The sequence below is a fragment of the Blennius ocellaris genome, assembly GCF_963422515.1.
Source record: "Blennius ocellaris genome assembly, chromosome: 4".
NCBI lineage: Eukaryota > Metazoa > Chordata > Actinopteri > Blenniiformes > Blenniidae > Blennius > Blennius ocellaris.
In genome coordinates this window covers 5870338-5889591 of record NC_137653.1, presented here as the reverse complement: position 1 = coordinate 5889591, position 19254 = coordinate 5870338, and the positions used below count along the sequence as shown (strand labels likewise).

General features: G+C 41.6%; 1 protein-coding gene across 2 annotated transcripts in view; it reads left to right on the top strand.

The window, feature by feature from the left end:
• ephb2b (eph receptor B2b) overlaps positions 1–19254 on the top strand; it is a gene marked incomplete at its 5' end in the record, with an annotated part of 133458 nt that overhangs the window by 35703 nt on the left and 78501 nt on the right. Inside the window, one exon of one of the 2 annotated variants that reach the window (XM_080494933.1) lies at positions 13609–13673. In XM_080494933.1, coding sequence (XP_080351059.1) covers positions 13609–13673 — 65 coding nt within the window. Of the gene's footprint in view, positions 1–13608; positions 13689–19254 lie in introns of both variants that reach the window. The other variant, XM_080494932.1, reaches the window with a different exon arrangement.

The window sequence follows — 19254 nt, the reverse complement described above, 5'->3', positions numbered from 1 at the left end:
CTCAACCGCTAAGCGAAGTGTCCCTTCTCCGCACCTACCTCATTGCTTTTTAATGCGCATGCATTATTTAGAGCTTCTCGTCTTGAGTATTATTCTTACCCCAGCATCAAGTGAAGAAAAAGTGAGAAAATGTATTGCCTAAGTACACCACACCATGCCACTGATTAACTATCGTGAGGTCTTGGGAGGTGGATGGACTGGTGTGTTTGTGCAGATTTGTGTGTGAGTGTGTGTCTGTGTGTGAGGGAGTGGGGGCGGGTGACTGCAGTATCTGCCCAGACAGAGAAACGGCTCCAATCTGATGACTTTCTTGGCAGACAGGCGGTATCGACTGGCAAGAGATCAAGTCCCCTAATTTGACCTCTCACACGTCAATAATGCTGTTCGAATTCCTCCACATGACACATGGGCGTGAGATGTTGTACCTGGAAGCAGCAGAGATAATGAGTCATATACTGAGAAAAAATGGCTTCTATGCACATATGACTCCAAAGAATCAATTTCTTGTCTTCCTCTCTTGATATATTCGATGTTTAAATTACACCTTTTTATGGAGACATTGCCAGTTTGAGTACTTCCCAGGTTTTATTTAACAAAATGCATTTTAAAGATGCTTGTTACTCCTCTGTCAAGTCAAATCAAAGTGGAGAATTAAGATTGAGCCGTATTTCAAAATGTTCCAGCCCAGAAATTACTGATTACCAACAAATACACACATGCATGCACAGGCTTTTTTTTTAACCAGTTTGATTATTTACCAAGTTAATTTTTTTGAAGTAACAGACCATTAAATTAGCAAAATTAAGTGCTGGAAATTGCCTAACAAATCTGGGTGTGTGCACACATGCACGTACGCACACACAGGCATGCACGCGCACACACACACACACACACACACACACACACACACACACACACACACACACACACACACACACGCACACGCACATTCACGCAAAAGAAAGAATGTATCTTGAACTCACTGTTCAGTTTTTCACCCAACACGCATAAAATTGTTTCCAGTTTTCATATATGTTCTGAAACACGTATTAATTTTCCAGATGTTGAGTTTGTCCATTCATTTTCTATACTTGCTTTTCTTTGGATTAAGATTGGCTTGAGTTCTTCTCAACTAACATCCAGAGGGACCATGAATAGATCACAAGTCTATCACAGGAATGCACACACGCACACACACACACACACACACACACACACACACGCACACACGCGCGCGCGCGCGTAGAAAAAGTGGGAAATCCACACGGACTCAAAGAGAAGCAAACTCCATGAAGCAAGAGTATTAATCACTACACATGACTATTACTGCAGGGAGAATATATTTTTTTTTATTCTTCTTTTTTATTCCTTTTTTTCAATTGGAAAAGACCAGCATGCCTGAATCTGGACGGCGATTCTTTAATTCCCCAAACTAAACAATATAACCTGCTAACCTTAAAAATGACCTCCTGTACATAGAAAAGAGCATGAATAGGGATGTGTCACTTGGTGAGCATGTTCATTCCCTGTGCTTGCACTTCACAAGGCCACATTTTTAACCAGCAATCACCGTCCTTGTTCATTCAGCAGCATACAGTGCATGAGCTACAAAAATGTCATGAAAAGATGGAACACTAAAATGTATTATAAAGTTATGCTGTTTTTCTTTCTTCCCCAGACTGCGCCGGTGCCGTGAAATCTGTTATTGCTTGATTTCACGAAAAAGGGACTATTTATTATACAACACATCTTCACGCGCACAGTGAGGGCACGCAGTTTGCGTCCTTGATTGCCGGTAATCACAACTTAGCCTGAGACAAATACCGACATCTCTTCAGCAAGGGGAGCTACTCATTTATTTAGATTTTGTGAAACATTTACAGATCCAGAGGAGTCACATTTATCATTAAACACAAGCAAGCATGTTGTTTTTTTTCGCTTCCTGCCCTTAAGTACCCAACCCAGAAAACTCAGTGTGCTAAAATAAAAAGTCAAGTTTAACACCTCAGGTGTTTTTGAGACAGATTTGTTTGATACTTGATGATGTGCAAAACTAATTTGTTAAGCTTATGCTGCTGGTCCTCAGTTGTCATTTGCAGCAGCAGGGCGCTGGTAACAGTCTGAATGTCTCATGTACGGCACATGATATTCAAGCTTTAAAAGGCTTAATACAGCTAAAACGTGTTAGTCCGGGCAAATAAAGTAAGTCAAAGTTGAGATTTAAAGGACTTGAAAGTAGCTTCACTGTCAGACACCTAAATATTCTCTCCCAGTCTGTTGCTTTACTCCTTTGGTGTTACAGATGTTACAGCAGGTCATGTGAAACTATTTAGTCAGTAATGAATATTTAGGAGAGATTTCTTTTTACTTTTGAAAATATCTGTAAATTTGAGCTTCACATTTACAAGATAACTCTTATAAAGCTATTACACTGAATGCCAGGGCTGCTCATCCCTATATCAACCTATACCATGCTTCGGGCAAAGGGCCTGATGCATTATACGAGCCTTGGCTGGTATGGAAATTCATAATTCTACCTGCACCAGATGTTCACAAAGTCCTAAGCTTTTGCTTGTGATGCACATAGAGAAAATGACACCTGTCGTCCTGCTCCAATCGCGATTGACAGAATCCATCCGATCAGTGACTTTCTAAGACTGAACACAGGCAAAGATGTGGCTACCAAAAGACATTTTTTATACCGCATAACCTTAAAATAGAGAACTATATTCAAGTGCAAAGTTTGAGCTAGTTGATTCTGATTTTAAAACTTTGCATGTAATTGGAAGCAGGGAGGTTCCATGAAATAAGGGCCCAAGTTTGACCAGGAGCAGCTTAAATAATGGCACTTTTCTACTTTCATGTGAGGCATCTCGGCAAGTTCTTTTATTCCCTTTCAACTTTTGTCCATCCTGTAGTCAAACCTGTGTCGCTCATTGCTTCCCTGATTTGTAGAGACATTCATAAAAGTTTCCCTTTCATAAAAGTCTCCCCGAGAGCTGGCTGTTGCCATTCGCAAGTTTTAATATAAACTTTCCACTTTTACTTACTTTAGCACTTGTGAGAAAACTATCCACCTATCTTTTGGGGGTTTGCGGTTGAGAATAACTCCAATGGTAATATTTTCATTAGTTTTCCTGAGAACTAATGAAGCTAAAATGGCAGTTATGCTTTACAGGGTTACTTTTTTTTTCTTTTTTGCCTTGTAAGAGGTCTTATTTTATTTTTTTTACGTTGGTGGGTGTTTCATTCGGTGATAGTTTGTCAGTCTCAGACTGAATTGTAGCTCTGAACCCTAAAAGTTGAAGCGTATTTCCAAACTTCAAACGACCGAGAGCCTCTGCTTGAGGAATTTACAGTGCGGCGTAAAGCATCTTCCCGAGCTTGAGAGGCAATTTAAAAGGATGTAGAATAGATCGTAAATGAGATTTGTTTGTCAGACTTTAATGGCTTTACTTGGCTCATAATATGTGGCAGATCCTTTGTTTTTTTTTTGTTTTTTTGTTTTTTTATCAGCTTAACAAAGACAGGCCATCACAATAAAACAAAGAGCCTGTATTTTACACACACGCACACACAAGACGGTGCATGTGCCTTGTTTTTTTGCCCCAAAATTGACCTCTTAGGGCTTCTCCGTGTTTTAAATTTCCAGATTTGCCCTTCCTTGTATCTTATCTCCGTTACATTTCTGTCATTGTCACCCACTTACTCCAATACTCCACACTGTGCAGAATGTGCCAATCAGAATCATTGGCATGGAAATAGCTGCTCCCTTGACTACCACTGACATAATCTCATGGAGGAAAAATTATGAGGGGAATTCAGTCCCTTCACTCCCTCTCTTTCACTTGAGTATCTTTTAGGCTGGGGGGAACATCTTGTCTTTTGGACTAATAGGAGCATATCTCTGTTGTGCCCTCCCCTCCCCGCCCCGACGAGGCCTCCAGGAAAGAAAGAACGTGGAAAAGAGAGCAAAGTCTCTCATGTGAAATGTCGGACCGTATTTGTGAAATGAAGGATCCATTCTTGTTCTTGCGTGAGTTTTGCGCATTTTTTAATCATCTGCCTTTCACTAATGGCTTGTAGGCAGGGCGTGGGAGGCATGTGATGATTATTTTCACTGTTTCCATCAAGTCACTTAGTGGCGATACCTAAAAAGCTGTCACTTTGACGAAAAGAGGTTTGTGCGTCCCGTCTAACTTTGCTGCAGGTATTTCAACTGCACTCATAAATGAATGCTAGAGTGCTCATACAACACTTCAAATGATTGGATTGGATGGATGAATGTCACTTGTATGGCCTCTTTTTTTAGCCACATGCATGTTCTCCTCAGCTGCAGCTTTTAAAAATGTGGGAAGCCTTTTTTTTTTTTTATCACTGAATTTTCCACTGCAAAATTTAGAATGTACCGATCTGTAAAACAGGGCCCATTGGGTTGTCAGGGATTTGGAAAATATGTAAAGCGTACTTGTAAATCCTCAAACTTGTGTTACTGGCCAGGTTTCTTTCACGCAGCTCGTGATTGGCCAGGTGACTGTTTCCACTTGCAATTTATTGCTTGGATTGACGTCCCTCTGCCATGAAATATGGTGTCACTCTGAACTAAGCTGTTTTAATGGGTAAAACCACACTAATGATACACTTACAGGTGTAACTAATAGTAAAAACATATTTAGTGCATTGTGGGGAAAAGCAATACTTTAAGATGATTGGCATGACCGTGAATCTATATTCCCTACATCTACTCCTGTAATGGCTGCTGTTAATCACGTATGGTTCTGTAGCAGTTTGTACTCTTCCTTCACTGTGAGAATGTTAACGTTAAAGTCCATGCTCACAGTTAAATTTCAATGTCAAGACATTAAATGGGTAAACATTCAGGTTCTCTCTCTTTTTAGGTCAATTGTAAAGCTGATATACAACACAGAATTAGACACCGGCACGACACTGGCATATTTTGCAAATAACTTTATTTTGAGCAACATCAGTCCGTTGAAAACAATCATTTCCGTACTCGTGAGGTAGACTCACGTCCTCTGCCTGCTGACTATGTGCCTTTGCTTTTTCTTTTCCAGATGGTGTAAATACTCATTAATATAAAATCACACATCATCAAAACAAGATTTGTGATACTATTGTAGACACTATATATCACACACCTCTAAGACTGAAGGTGAGCAACATTAAAGACTTCTTAATAATACAGCAGTTAGCTGAATCTTACATCACAGCTCAAGTGACTTTTGTGGAAACAGTGTCTTAAACTGAACTAACCCTCTAGTGTAGATGTAGATCCAACTGATTAATGGTTCTTGGTTGGCACATTCAAAACAGCAATATCAATAAAAGCAAAAAATACCTGGCTGTATCTACTCCATTTGCCAACTGAAAACTATTGAAGTTTGGATTTCAGAGGTTCGACCCAGCTGACACTCGACAATGTCAGAAGAAAGGCAGACATGCATCCAAAAGGAGTTACAGACCACTTAGTTGCTAGAAAAAACTAGATGTTAAAATGCATGTCTTTGGATTGTGGAAGAAAGCTCAAGTAAACAGAGAACGCCCATGCCAGCGCAGGAATAACATGCAAACTTGCCTGGAAGACTTCTGTTCTCATTGTGAACCAAGTAATCAAACCGCTAGAACAACCCCTGAGTTTAGGGGAAGTTGAGCCATGCCATATGCCACATGGTTCATGGACAAGGCACATTTCTTCAAACAGTGTAACATTACCCAAAAACTGAGTAAGAAAATATGCCAGCTGAGGTATAAGGAGAAAACACACTGCCACATTTTTGCGGAGGTCTGTGTTTCTTCAACGCTCGTTCTATCGAGAAAAATGGAGCAACATGGATATCAAACCCTTAAATATGGTACAAGGTCAAATTTTTCAAACATAATCTGCCTTAAAGTGTTTGATGCAATTAGGGCATAAAATATGGAAAGTAGTCTCCATGTTACATCGCCGGCCTTAAGTAAGAGGTGCATGTAATGAGTAGTATCGTTTCATCCTCAAGCGCTCTGAAAATGAGATCAGACCAGAGTTAGTTAGGAGCAGTTACAGTTCTGTTGGAGGAACTGACAGGGTTTCAGCCATATGTCAGTAGGAAAAAGAATGTTTTTCGTTTCTCTTAACATTTGTTTGGTGGCTGTTGCCCCCTGGCCTGGCCGACAAGTTCAGTTTCACTGACTGATAACACATCTTGGCTGTGTAGGGATTACTGTCGTACATCTCGGTTGTGTCCCCTGGGACCACCGTGCTGTATCACTCTGTCAACAGTTACCGCTCTCAGAGTACTCTCCTTTCTGTGTGTCCGTGTTTGTGTGTGTAGTATTATATTTCGGACCGCACCGGGCTGTGCCAAGATCAACTGCCCTGCATCCTCCCCCATCTTTCTTTTCCTTGGAAAACCCAGTGCACTACAGCCTTGGCAAGGTGGGGCTGAACTTTGAGCTCAACCTCATTGCTCTCCAGAAACACCTACATCATCATCCCAAGCTCCAGCCCTGCCTTCTCTGGGTTACAATAGTAACCTCCACGCCGTATAAATCTCTCCGATGTGTCGTCTAACCACTGATACACCTGGATAGCCAGGGTTGCATGCCAGTCTGTCGTTGACACTTGGAAATGGAGGGGAAAAAGCTGTACTTGTGGGGTTTGGGTCAGCGCCACATGGTCCACAAAGCCTGTTTCATTGTAAAAGCGGGATTAAGAATTCATTTAACACACAAGGATAAGCTGTTATGTGACAGTGCTGGGAGCTCGACTGCACCTTAATGGGCCCAGCTTGTGCTGACAGATAAGTTGAGCTGAGTTGCTCTGGACCAGGGGCTCCATCCACTTCTTCCCTCTAAATGAAACAGACTGTTATTATTTCCAACAGGCCATACAGTAGCCTTGTCCATCATTAAAGCTATGAATCACGTCTCTGCACTTGCATTCAGTCCCTCAAGGGTATATCATTGCCTTTCCTCTTAATCTGGGCAGATTTCCGTCCCGGGTCCACCATATAATAAGTCCGTTTTTGGCCCAATGAACAGCTTGCTCATGTTACTCTGCAACTGTGGTACACACTGCAGACTTCCCACATTTGCTATCAAATGCTGTGGTTTCAGGTGTTCAGAGAAATACAATTTAATGCACATGCACCATTCGACAGTGGTAAAGCTGAACTTTTCACAGCATGGCTTTTGTGGAGTGGATGTTTAGCTGATTTTTTTTAGCCCTGTGAGCTGACATTATCACAGCAAAGGCAAGCATGTGGTTTATGTCAATGTTAAATTGAATGGAGAGTGATTTGTTCCACAGAGAGCAGAGGCTACAGTTATCTTGGCAAAAAAAAAGATAAAAGGAAGTCATGCCTCCAAGCTGTTTCACGCTGTTTTGGAGGTCAATTGCTTCTTCAAAATACCCTCATTAAACCGTAGGACCTAAATATAGGCCACTTTGTTGGAAAATTGGTATATTCTCTTTGATTCTGGACCATAAGTTCATTTATATGCAGTATTTTAACAGTGATGCAATATGTTGCAAAGCAATTCTTCAAATTGGGTTCTTCATGCTGCAGAAAAGAAAGTCAAGAAGGAATATCTCACTCCATAAAAACGCATGAGCATGTGCCAGCATGTGTGCGCTTGTAATTGAAAGCCAAGAAGCGTACGTCTGCTTGAGCGGCAGCACTTGTTTAGATGCCTGTCCTGGGAAAATGTGTACGAGGTTAGTTCAGAGATTACTCGTGGCGGTAGAGACATCCATCACTCAGGCTGCGTGGCTCTGTCGGTCTCCTCTGACTAATTGGCTATCCTTCTGTCAAGCCCAAACAACTTCTATATGCCCTTTGGCAAGTCTTGAATGGTCAAATACCAACAGCAGAAGCTAAGAAACAAGAGTGGCAAGAAAAAGAAGTAAACAGACTTTTGTGCGGAGAAAGTGAATGGATGAATAGATTTTACACACAGTAAGACGTCTGAAATAGAGCACACCCAGCATGTTAATATCGAGGAGCGATATCATTGATTTTCCCCCGTGTCTCTCATTTGTTAGTGCTTGAATACAATAGCTCGCAGACAACTTTGGGTATTTGTGCACATTTGCATATGTAGAATGTTTATTTTCCAGCCCTGGTTTGTTTCATCTAAAATGCCTGTTCTTGTGAACAGCTCTTCTCTGTATCCCTCACTGAAAATACTGCTGCTTTCTTTAGAAAGCTGAGATGAAGCACTGACCCCTCTTAGAGAAGAAGAGTGTTGTTATAGTACTGCAGCCCCCCCCCCCTCCCCTTCACTCCCCCCGCCTGTCACTTCAGACAGCCTCTCACTTGAGAGCCCTCTCTCAGATCAGCACTAAACTCTCTCCTTAGTCTCAGGAAGTGTTGGAGGAAGCACTCTCAGCCTGGTAGGCTTTTCTTAGACTCCTAGGTCTCATTGCATATTCATAGCCCCCTTCACAAGTGAGGGTATCAAGTTTAAAAAAGATACAAGGCATCCAGAAAATTAATAATTTACTGTCATATTGTTAATATTCTCTGTACTTTTTAGAACCCGAGTAGCTTCTCACATCAATGTTTCATTGTTGAACACATTTCTTTTGGTTCACACAGGCGGTGAAGTATCATTGATGTCTTTGACCACGAACACAGAGGCTATTTTCCCATGAGCTCAAAAACTTTAAAACGCTTTTATGCATCACTTCACCGCCACACAGATAAAGCAGAGACACTTGCTGCTTTAAGTGGCGAATTAAGAGACTGCAGTTTGTCATTGAATCTTTGAGCACTGGATGTTTCCCTCTGAACAACACACTATAGTGTTACTTAGGTCCTTCATCCTACAAGCTGCACAGTCTGGTTTTTTTTGTCTTTTTTTTGAAGCAAAGAGCAAGCTCTAGAGGACTGTTTTAATCGGTTTTGCATTAAAGTGAATGTCATAGTTTCCAGTGTTTGAGGAGCTGCGGTGAAATATGCTAATGTTTTGAAATGAGGTCATTGACTGTACTTTTGAAAAAAAGGACATTTAGCAAAGTTTTAATGATTTTTTTTTTTTTTTCCTTGACAAAAAAAGAACAGAAATCTAGAGCTGATCATAGCTGATTATGGTAGAAGGCCGGGTTCCTGTTGCCATGCCATCCCAGAGCAAACAGAGCGGGAAAGACAACTGAACACTCTCACTTTCATACCTTCAGGCAATTTTGAAGTCACAGATGAGCCTCAAACGCATGTTTTTAGACTGAGAAAATGGAGAAAACCCAGGCACAGAGAGGACAGCCAAACTCTTCAAAGAAAAGGGCCACTTCCAGAGTTGAACCTGGAATATACCAGCTGTGAATTAAGAGTGCTCTTCAAAGTGAAACAATTTGACTTAATTTAATTAAATGTTTTATTCATATATTTCCTATAATTTCTCTATCATTATAAGTTTTTTCCAGTTTGTATTTTTATGCTCCTCCCATCCACTGTACCCATTGTACATAAAAAGTTTGATTCCATTTTGTTTACAAAAAAGAAAAGAAGAGAGAAACACTTTGCCACTTTTACACTTGATGTGTTCTTTGAGTGGCACAAACTACAGGAATGGGAAATGTTTCTCAGGCTGCAACACATGAAAAAAATGATCTCTGTGAAAGCTTGTTTTTGTTCGGTGTAATTATTTTAAAAGCCAACTTAGAATTACATGGCTTAATTGACTCAGTTGATAAGTTACACCTGTTGCTGTACAGTACAATATGCATGGACCATTACCATCTTTCATCAAAGTCTGTTTTTCTTAATCAAGTCAAAATGGATATCCTGTGAGGTCTGGAAGGCAGTGTGAGGTAACATACAACCCAATTACTTAAAGCCCTTCAAAATGTGTTTTTTCTTTTTTCTTTGTTTTGCCGGAAGAATACTGTGTTTCGCTTTCGATGACTGTGTCGTTTGAGTAGTTGAGTGTTGAAATAACCTTTTCCATTGGGATTGCAACCTATTTTTCACAGTTCATAGTGATGATGTTCATAACCCAGAAAAAAAGTAGACGCAATCAGTGTGACCAACGACAGCTTGGAGGTGCCTGAGTTGCCCAAAGCGTCACACTTTCCCATTGGGGAATCCCAAGTTTGACAGCAATGAGGTCGATTTCCTCTCCTTGGAGGTCAGAATTTTCCCAGTTACTCATGAACACACCTTCAAACTTGCAGGATAGAGGTCCACTAGAACCACGGCAATTGATTACACGCTTACAATTTCAATTTACTATGTTGAAAGTTGTCATGCAGCTGGAAAAATAATAGATTATAGGGATCATTTAAAAGTTTTGACAAACATTTTGACTGCTTACCACTGAATGTCAAGCTTTGTAATTAACTGATTAAATGTTATGACACAATGTACTTCCTGTGTAGATTCCACCAATAGGTTTTCCAGAATTCTTTGGATTGTTTACATAATATTCCATTCTCTATCTATTCATCTAGGTTTCAATGCTCAGCTTTTGATTTTTGATTAGTAACATAAATACATTTTATGGATCAGTTGGTGTGGTGCAGTGACTTCCAATCCCAATTTAGTGGTTTGATTGTCACATTTCCATGTAAATGGATCAAAGTGTCCTGGGTGAAAGTGCTGCAGAGGAAACTGCCACGGTCGGTGTGTGAATGAGTAACTGTAGCTCATTTAAAGTGGTCAGAGACTGCTGATGTGGTAAAAGCTCTCCTTTATAGGTGAACTTTATGTACTATGAACGACACTTTTCCTTTCTATAGACATCACTGCCAGTCCCATGAGTGGCAACATCCAAGTACCTTCAATACACTGTAAATAAGTGTCCACAAGGAGGGAAAAAAAACAAAGATAGGAGGTTCCTGTGACTGGATTCAACCCAGAGATTCTGTGTCATGTCCGCCTCCTGATTAATGGCTAGTGCGTCTTGCTGGGCAGCCATGCTCGGCCACGGTTGGGGGTTCAGACTGTGAAGGAGGCAGCGGCTGACAGTGGTGAGCTATGTGGTGCTCTGCTCCGCAGGAGGTAATGAATCGGTGTGGCTGCCGGAACTGTAGTGTAGACGGCAGGAGGAAGAAGTGTGATCAGTCTTTCAGAGTGATGCGCTACTATTTCCAGCATGTGTACCACTGATAGCAAGAGAAAGAGCATTTAAAAAAAAAAAAGAAAAAAAAAAGAGGAGGTCTCTCTGAGAGGAGGAGGTGAGAATGAGCAAAACAGTACTGTGTGTGAGGGTTGGTCATTGAGTAGCAAGGACATGAAAGAGTCATGGAGAAAAAGAGGCAGGGAGGTTTGCTCCTCCAGGCAGAGGAGGAGAAAGACGAGGTTAGGGAAGGGGTTGACCCGTCATTCACTCCGTGTTAACATTCCTCGGGAAATCTGCCCCCCAATTCCCCCACAACACTTCCTAAACCACCACACAGGGGGTTCATTATTCTCACTTTACTCCTTCACTAATTATCGTTATCATTATCGAGGATAATTACCATTTCACTGCCTAACACCCTTGTAGGCTGCTCGGCTCTGAGTCACACACAAGGTTATCAATAGCTGCTCAATTGCAGCCTGATCTACCTAATTATACGATTTGGGCTTTGTGATAACTGAATAGGATGTGGAATCTAGTATTATGTCTTGTGAGTGCTGGTGAGGCACTGGAAGGACCTGAAATAAACCATTGCGTGTGGAGCCTGTTAATTAAAAGCTGTGGCTTGTGCTGGAATATAAATCAGAGGAAATCCAGGGTTATGAAATATCTGGAAGTCTCTGAAATATCCTGCAAACTGGTACAGAGCTGACTGTGCAGAGAGTCTTAAACAAAATCCTGCAAGACATAACTTCAAATCCTCCTTCTTTGATTCACTCACTCATTACCTGTAAAATAACTTTTGAATTTTGTGTAATCTTCGGGACTCCCATTTTATTTCCTCTCCCTGTTCTGTTTTCATTTAACCAACGCTAATAGCTCCAATTCTAATCACAGCATTAATGAAGAGCTGCATTGTGCAGTTGTGTCCCGGACCTGTATTACAGTCTCTGACTGTGACTTATGTCGAGCTTAGTAGTCGTGTTTGTCGAGGGGGTTTCTAAATCCCTCTGTGGCATTTTGGAGTTGCAGCTGACGCCGTGAACCTGATGAATGGTCTCTCCATCTGCTGCAGCTCAGCACCGGAGCACAAGACTGACACAGGCCTAATCAGCGGGAGAAATTCATTAGACCTGCCCTTCGCTGCGCACAGACAGGAGGCAGAGCTGAAAGGAAGTTGCGGGCGGAAATGCATAGGCAAGGAAGACACGGGCCGCAGAGAGCAGGGAAAGAAAGGCAAAGAAGGTGACGGCGTGAATGGCTCAGTGAGCATATGACGGACATTCGGGGCCAGGCTGGAGGAATGCGTGCCACAGAGGACCTCATGACAGACAGGAGGCACATTCTCTTTGACCCCAATTACCAGAGGTGTTTCTTTCCACTAGCTAATCTGAGGCATATAGGGCGGCCCCTCCTCTCTACCATGGAGATTTGCTTTACTGGCCTCTTGTTTACCAGCCAACTAAACACACCATAATTGGTTGCTCGGGCTTTGTCTCACCTGTTATAGAACCACAAGTAGGATTATATTTGACTGTTTTCAATATGAATTATTTTGGATAAAACCTTTATGTTGTCTTGATGTAGAACAATTTAATAAAATCATACCAATGATAAAAACTTCAGTTTATTCAACCGTCATTTAAGTGACGAATGTGTTTACTATTGGTGCTACTTTAAAATTATCACTGATGTCTTAAATAATTGCCCGCTGATCATAATGTGCTTGAGAACATTGATTTTGAGCCGTTATAGATGTTATTGGTGATAAAAAACAAAACAAAACTGAACAGTATTTCAGAAACAGTAAGTCAATGTTATGTGGACCTCTCAGCACTCTACCTGTGTAAACTGCACCATGCCAAACAGCCAAAGGCTCATTTATGCTCCCTTAACGCATGTAAACTGGTGCGAGCGTTTCTGCTGCACTGTTGCCGTCAGCACTATCGCCTCGAAGCAAGTAAGACCCTGGTTCCAGTCCGGGTTGGATTTGGGGGTGGGGGCTCTCTGTGCATTGCACGGGTTTTGCTGCAGGCAGTCTTGTGTCTAACCGCAGTTCAAAAACATGCATTTCAGGTTAGTTGGCAGTTCTAAACTGCCAGTGGGTGTTAGTGTACGTTTGTCCTGTGATAGACATGATGTACCCTGCCTTCACTAATACTCAGCCGGGATCTGCTCCAGCAACACACAATGCTAAGTTGGACAGAGTGGAATTATATTTTGTTCCACAAAGTAATTCCTGCAAAAAAAAGTATAACTAATCAATATTACTCTTGCCGTCATATAAAAAACCCCCCAATGCTTTCGCTGTATTTTCCAATGAGTAATGAAAACAAGCAAAAAAAAATGAAACCTGTCATCAGCTCTCTTTGAGGACATTTATGTAAATGTCTGCATAGCTGAATTTTGTGTTTTTCTTTTTCGACTTTCATGGTATGTCTCAAAATGTTTCGTATTCGCCAAAGTGGTTTCTGTTCACCCGCAGCAATATTTTCATGTCGTCAGCAGATCATCTGACCACAGTCGCTTCCTATGTTCTTTTCACAGAGACACTCATGGACTCCACCACGGCCACGGCGGAGCTCGGCTGGACGGTCAACCCTGTGTCAGGGTCGAGTGACAACAGTGTAAGTGACCCGCTCCACTTTCGCCACCGTCGGCTTCTCCTGCCAGAGCATTAATTGAATTATCATTTCAAGTAATGATATACACGCAAGTTGTTCTCGGCTATTTTCACTGCATCGGAAATTAGGTGGTCCTTTCTTTGCTAATTGCTAAAGTGCTAATAATATCTAAACTTGCTCAGTCCCCTGTGAAAGGTTTATTTGAGTTAGTCGTCAGTGTTTTGGTTTCTCACTTTAAGGTCAGAGTTCAGTCAGACAGCTGGCTCCCCCGAGTGCGGTCCACTTAGTTTTGAATAATTTGCATTCAACAGTGCTTTAATGTCCTATAAACCTCAAACATACTTTGAAGAAGAAGAAAAGTCATTTTATGGTGTAAACTACTGTTTTGTTTTGCTTTTTTTACCTCAATGTGTAAATAATCTTAAAATATCTTTTTCACAATTGTCCCAGATTTCATCATTTCATTCAATCTCGGCTGCGTCTGAACTTTGTGACGCATAGCAAACATTGAATATTAAAAGAAAACTTAAAGCTAAATGCATATCTTCTTATGCCAGACTGGAAGCAATGTGTTATACAGGGCTTGTTGGTGTTTGATGCACAGTATTTCCACATGGTCTGCCAGGGCATCGGTTCCTCCTGGCCACATGTGAGCCAGGCCCACTTGGAGCAGCCAAAACCCAAGTCTCAGTCTCCTTCACTTTTTTTCCCCCTCCACCACAGGATTTAGGCTTCTAAGGACAGGCCCAAAAGAGAGAAAAAATAACAAAAAAACCTTGTAGACTTATTTGCTGGTGCATTTCAAAAAACCACTGCTGATTTTATTCAATTATTTATGCTTCTGTGGTTTCTATTAAAGATGGTTTGAATTATCCTCCGTCACGTTGTGTCTTTTTGAGCTGAAAAAAAAAATGGCAGAAAAGAAAACTAGCCTTCAACAGTTCCATAAAACAACTTCAAAGCTGCTCAGCAAAAAAAAAAAAATGAGGACAACTCCGTCTCTCACAACCTGAGGGTACAATGTCTCCTCCCTGCTAATTTTCACTATCAATACCAAAGCATAAAGATGCTTGGTTTCCTTTTCTCTTTCCAGCTCTGGATCCAATCTGCACAGAGAAAGAGAGAGAGAGAGAGAGAGCAAGAGCTGAGTGAGACATACTCCAAACACCGTTTACATCATATCTTTCTTTCATCTCTACAAAATGTTGGTTTCAGCAAAACATTCACTCCGCATTTTTCTTAATCACAATTAATATTAAGTGGAAACTTTCAGAGTGAAGAGGAAAATCTGAAAAGGTCATTGCTGTTTTGTGCAGTAAAAAAAATGTTGACTCTGGCCAAAGTGGAGTTGAAATTAGAGTCGAAACATCAAACTAAAGAGCTCTAAGCTCTTTGAGGATCATCTCTGTTCCAGCAATATGTGGTATTCTGCCTGATTCTGCGGTCGCTCATTCTTCCAAATCAAATAGCTTCACGTTCAATTTTTTTTCCCGAAAAGATTTATACATGAGGAATTTAGAAAGGATGCAAGTTCCTTCTTTCTGCTTTTGACCTCGGATAATTTCCTTTTCTTTATTGAAACCTCCCGTGCACAGCTATGGTATATCCCTCTCCTGGAGCACAATGAAATATAAAGCCCTTAAGCCGCTGGATTTAGTCAGGTATAGGTTGGCCTTATCAGCGTGGGCAGCAAAGTTTTTACGACGGATGTGGCCGCGTCAGTCAAAATGGCCGGTCCAGAGGAGAGTGGCGAGTGACGGCGATGGAGATAGCTTGCCCCTTATGGCCCAGGGCAACAGGTGTGGAAACAGCGTTCCCTCTCACTCCCAGTATAACAGCAAGAGGTGCTTTACAGAAGCTATTGTCTTACACACATATATGCTCGGCTTCACGGGCTTAGTCAGTGGATCAGTAACGTCCAGCAGAGCGCCGCACCAGCAGTTGGCTTTCACTACTCTGTATAGCCTCATGAAATATATCCTAACTTGGCATGTGATACATTTCAGCACAATGGAAACGCAAACAAGTAAGAGCACGACGCTAAGTCGAAAGTGTTATGGCAGTTGGTGTTATTCCAGTCTTATTTTACAGGTTATTTGAATAACGCCTATCAAATCGTTATCATAAGAAACATCTTTAAGCGTACCTATAAAGTCATCCTCCCGCAGCACATTTTCGGGGCTGATTTATGCCACGCACTTGAGCTCGTTTAAATCCAGTTTTACAACCCTACTTGTGTATAGCCGTGCAGTTTCTCCTTTTTAATTATGTTAAATGACAGTCGGGCGCAGTTTGTCCTTTAGCAGTGCAAACAGGGCATCTTCATTATTCCTAATGGCACAGTCAAAAATCACTGAGAATTAGTGTTAAAAACCTAAATTCAGCCTGGGGCAGTGAGCAAGTTTACTGTATTCTCACTAACGCTCTCAGGTTCTGGCAATGAGAGACACATTTCACATGCCCCACTCCACCCACACTGGAAAACTGGTGCAGGCAGTGTTCAACGCTAACACATACTCACGCGCCTCGAGGCAACTTGGTTACAATCTGCCCGGTGGGTACAGGCTCAACAATGGTAAAACGTGTTATTATTTGAAGTGACTTCCCATTTTGATTTGAAATTCATTGGCCTGATGAATACATTTAGATATAGCTTCATCAGGAAGGAAAAACAGCTTTCGATTGCATTATTTTGAACCCTAAACATCTCTAAAAGAAACAAATGTAGTTACCTAAAACCTGTACTCCCATGTGGAACTTATTTAGATTTTCCGCATCTTCCTCAACTTGGTTTCACGTTAATACGCCAATGACTTTAATGATGGGTGGTCTAATGTATTCCTCTCTTGCTGCACTGGTGGCTCGGGTATTGAAGTGCTTGTCACTGAGTGCATGTTGTCGACTTTGCTATTTCTGTACAGTCTGTGGGAGGTATAAAGCCGCAGTTCCCAACCTGATGGCCCAAGCCCCTCTGGGAGTGGCAGGGGTCACAAGGCTTTGCTTTGGTTTGGTTGTCAAAAGTAGACAAGCGCCTGTCAAAGAATAACCATCATAAGACACATTGTAGAATCTAAAGCAGACCCGGTCCTGGTTGTGCAGATTGTGACAGACGGCTTGGCTGCCAGCGAATGTCTTCACGGTAAATCAGAGAGAGAGAGAGGGGGGGGGGGGGGGGGGGGGGGGTGCTTCAGCAGCACTGTTGAGGGGCTGTGTGAATAAAAATAAAAGTTTAGGAAACACTTACACATGGAAATAAATAAAATGCATGTCCTTATTAATTATGCTATCTTTGCTCACAAAGTTGCCCACAAAATGTCAATGTTTATTAGAAATGATACATTACTGTAGAGTTTACACCAGCTGCTACAGAGTCATAGTCCAAGTGTGATAGTTTGGATTTATTTATTTGTTGCAGGTCATGACATAGAAAGCAAAGTTGTTTTATCTCGAGGTGCCCCCCAGTCTAAATTTGTAATCCCCCCCCCCCCCCCCCACCCCCCCCCCCCCCCCTTTAAACAGTAGTTTCAAAATAATTTGTGTGTGGCTCCTCAAAAAGGAATTCTCACCCATTAAGAATCTGCTTCATGAAGCGACACCGGCTGCCTGAGTTGGGTTAAGTGGTCAGTGTGTTCATCTCAAGTGGAGCTGAGAGACGTTTTAACATCAGGTCAGACCTCCTGACCTGTTCATTACTATTATGAAGTGCTGACAACAGGCAGCCGTTTAGGAAATGGACTTGTGGTAACAAAGCACTTCGAGCTTCTGAAAAAAAACAAAACAAAGAAAAAACGAAAAACTGAGGTCTTCTGCATAGTTAGAGTGCATAATGAGGTAGTGTGTGTGTTGGTTGGATTATCCTTTAATATGTGTCATGATGTGGTCCAGGACTGGGATATATTTCATGTCACTTGGGGACACACCACATTGTCAAGTTTTTGCAGAAAAAGCAATAAGAAGCTGCAAAATGTTAGATAAATCAATTCCCTCTGACTCATCAAAGTTGAATTGCATATTGTATTAAAATTCCTTTGGAATATGATTATGGCTGTTTATGTGTAATTGTGGACATGTGGCATACCAACAAGGCATACCAACAAGCCATTTTTTTCTTTTTTCACAGAACCTTTTTTTTTTTTTCTTTCTTTCTTTACAAGTAATTTGTAAAACACAGGGTCACTGGAAAATTGGCCACTGATTCGCCGTAACTCATAATCCCCAGCATGTGAAATTATATTTTGCAAATGAGTCAACGAAACATGCAAACATAGTCCACATGCAACTGGAGTGAAAAAAAAAAAGGGGTGGGGGGGGGGCGAAAAGATGGGAGTGTTCTTGGCGGTTCACATGTTGTGCATTAGTAGTGGACAGTGGTAATTGAAGCTGACTGGAGCAGACAGTTCTACTTAAGGCTGTGTGTGGGTTAGCCTCTCCTCACTGCGAAGCCTGGCCTCCTGCAGGATTTGGCTCCCATGGCCTCTCTCGTAGTAATTGAATGCAGAGAGAGGGTGTCATTTGTCCTGTGTCCCTCTAGGGAAGCCACTCTTGCTCTGACAGATTTCCCACAACTGCAAATGGGGCAACTGCGCCCCGGGAGTTTTCCATTGGGTCTCTCTCGCTCTCTCTCTCTCTGCTTTTGTGTGAATAATTTATTTACTCCTGTCAGTGATAGAGCAGTGATATGTAATGTGGCTCAAGCCCGTGAAGCTAGTTCAGGTTAATTCAAACACTGCAAGTGACAAGAAGTGATAAATACTGGCTCCATGTTCTGTCAAAACAATGAAAGTGTTAAACGTTTGAGTGCCCTCGGAGTGCGTTCACACTATTGTTTGACTAATGTTTCACTTCGCTTTTTAACATTTGTGGCTTTTTCTTTGAAAAGCTCTGCCTTTTGTTAAGTGCAGCTATAGGCTTTCATGCCAAGACTTAAAAGTTTACGGCTTCACCAGTGTCTGTTTCTGATTAAAAGACAGCAACCTGCAGCATAGCCATCGATCTTGATGGCGGGAGCCGTAATAGATTAAGTTGTTTCGATTTGGTTTGATTTCACTTCTGGTCTCACAAATACCCATTGTGCAAGCTTTGAATGATCGTAATGACCATCGGCTAGTCTCTTGCTTGTGTTTGCCAGGTCAAGCTATTTGTCAGAATTTTGACAGGACTTCACCACAGCGATCATGAGGAGTGTGTTTGTGGTCAACATTTTGTAGCGAGCAGAGTTACTGACCGTCTTGATTGTTGCAGAAGCTTTCTTGCTCGGGCATATTTGTAACGGAACCTTAAACGCTGACAGTTTCATCATTTCGCTTGTAGTTTGAACACGCCGTTGAAGCCCCACTGGAGAAATACAACAATTGATTTATGACCAGCTCAGCATTTTTCTGCAGATTTGTAACCGTTTTTTTTTTTTTTCCATCTACGAAACTATATTGCATATCCTCTAGCCAATTCCATTGTCACAGCAGAAAAAGAGAAGAAGTGCAAAAAGCACAAAGTGTTGGTTATTTCAAACAATCTTCTTAATTTAGAAGCAATAAAGTGCTTGTCTTTTTTATTATTAAAAGGTAAAAAA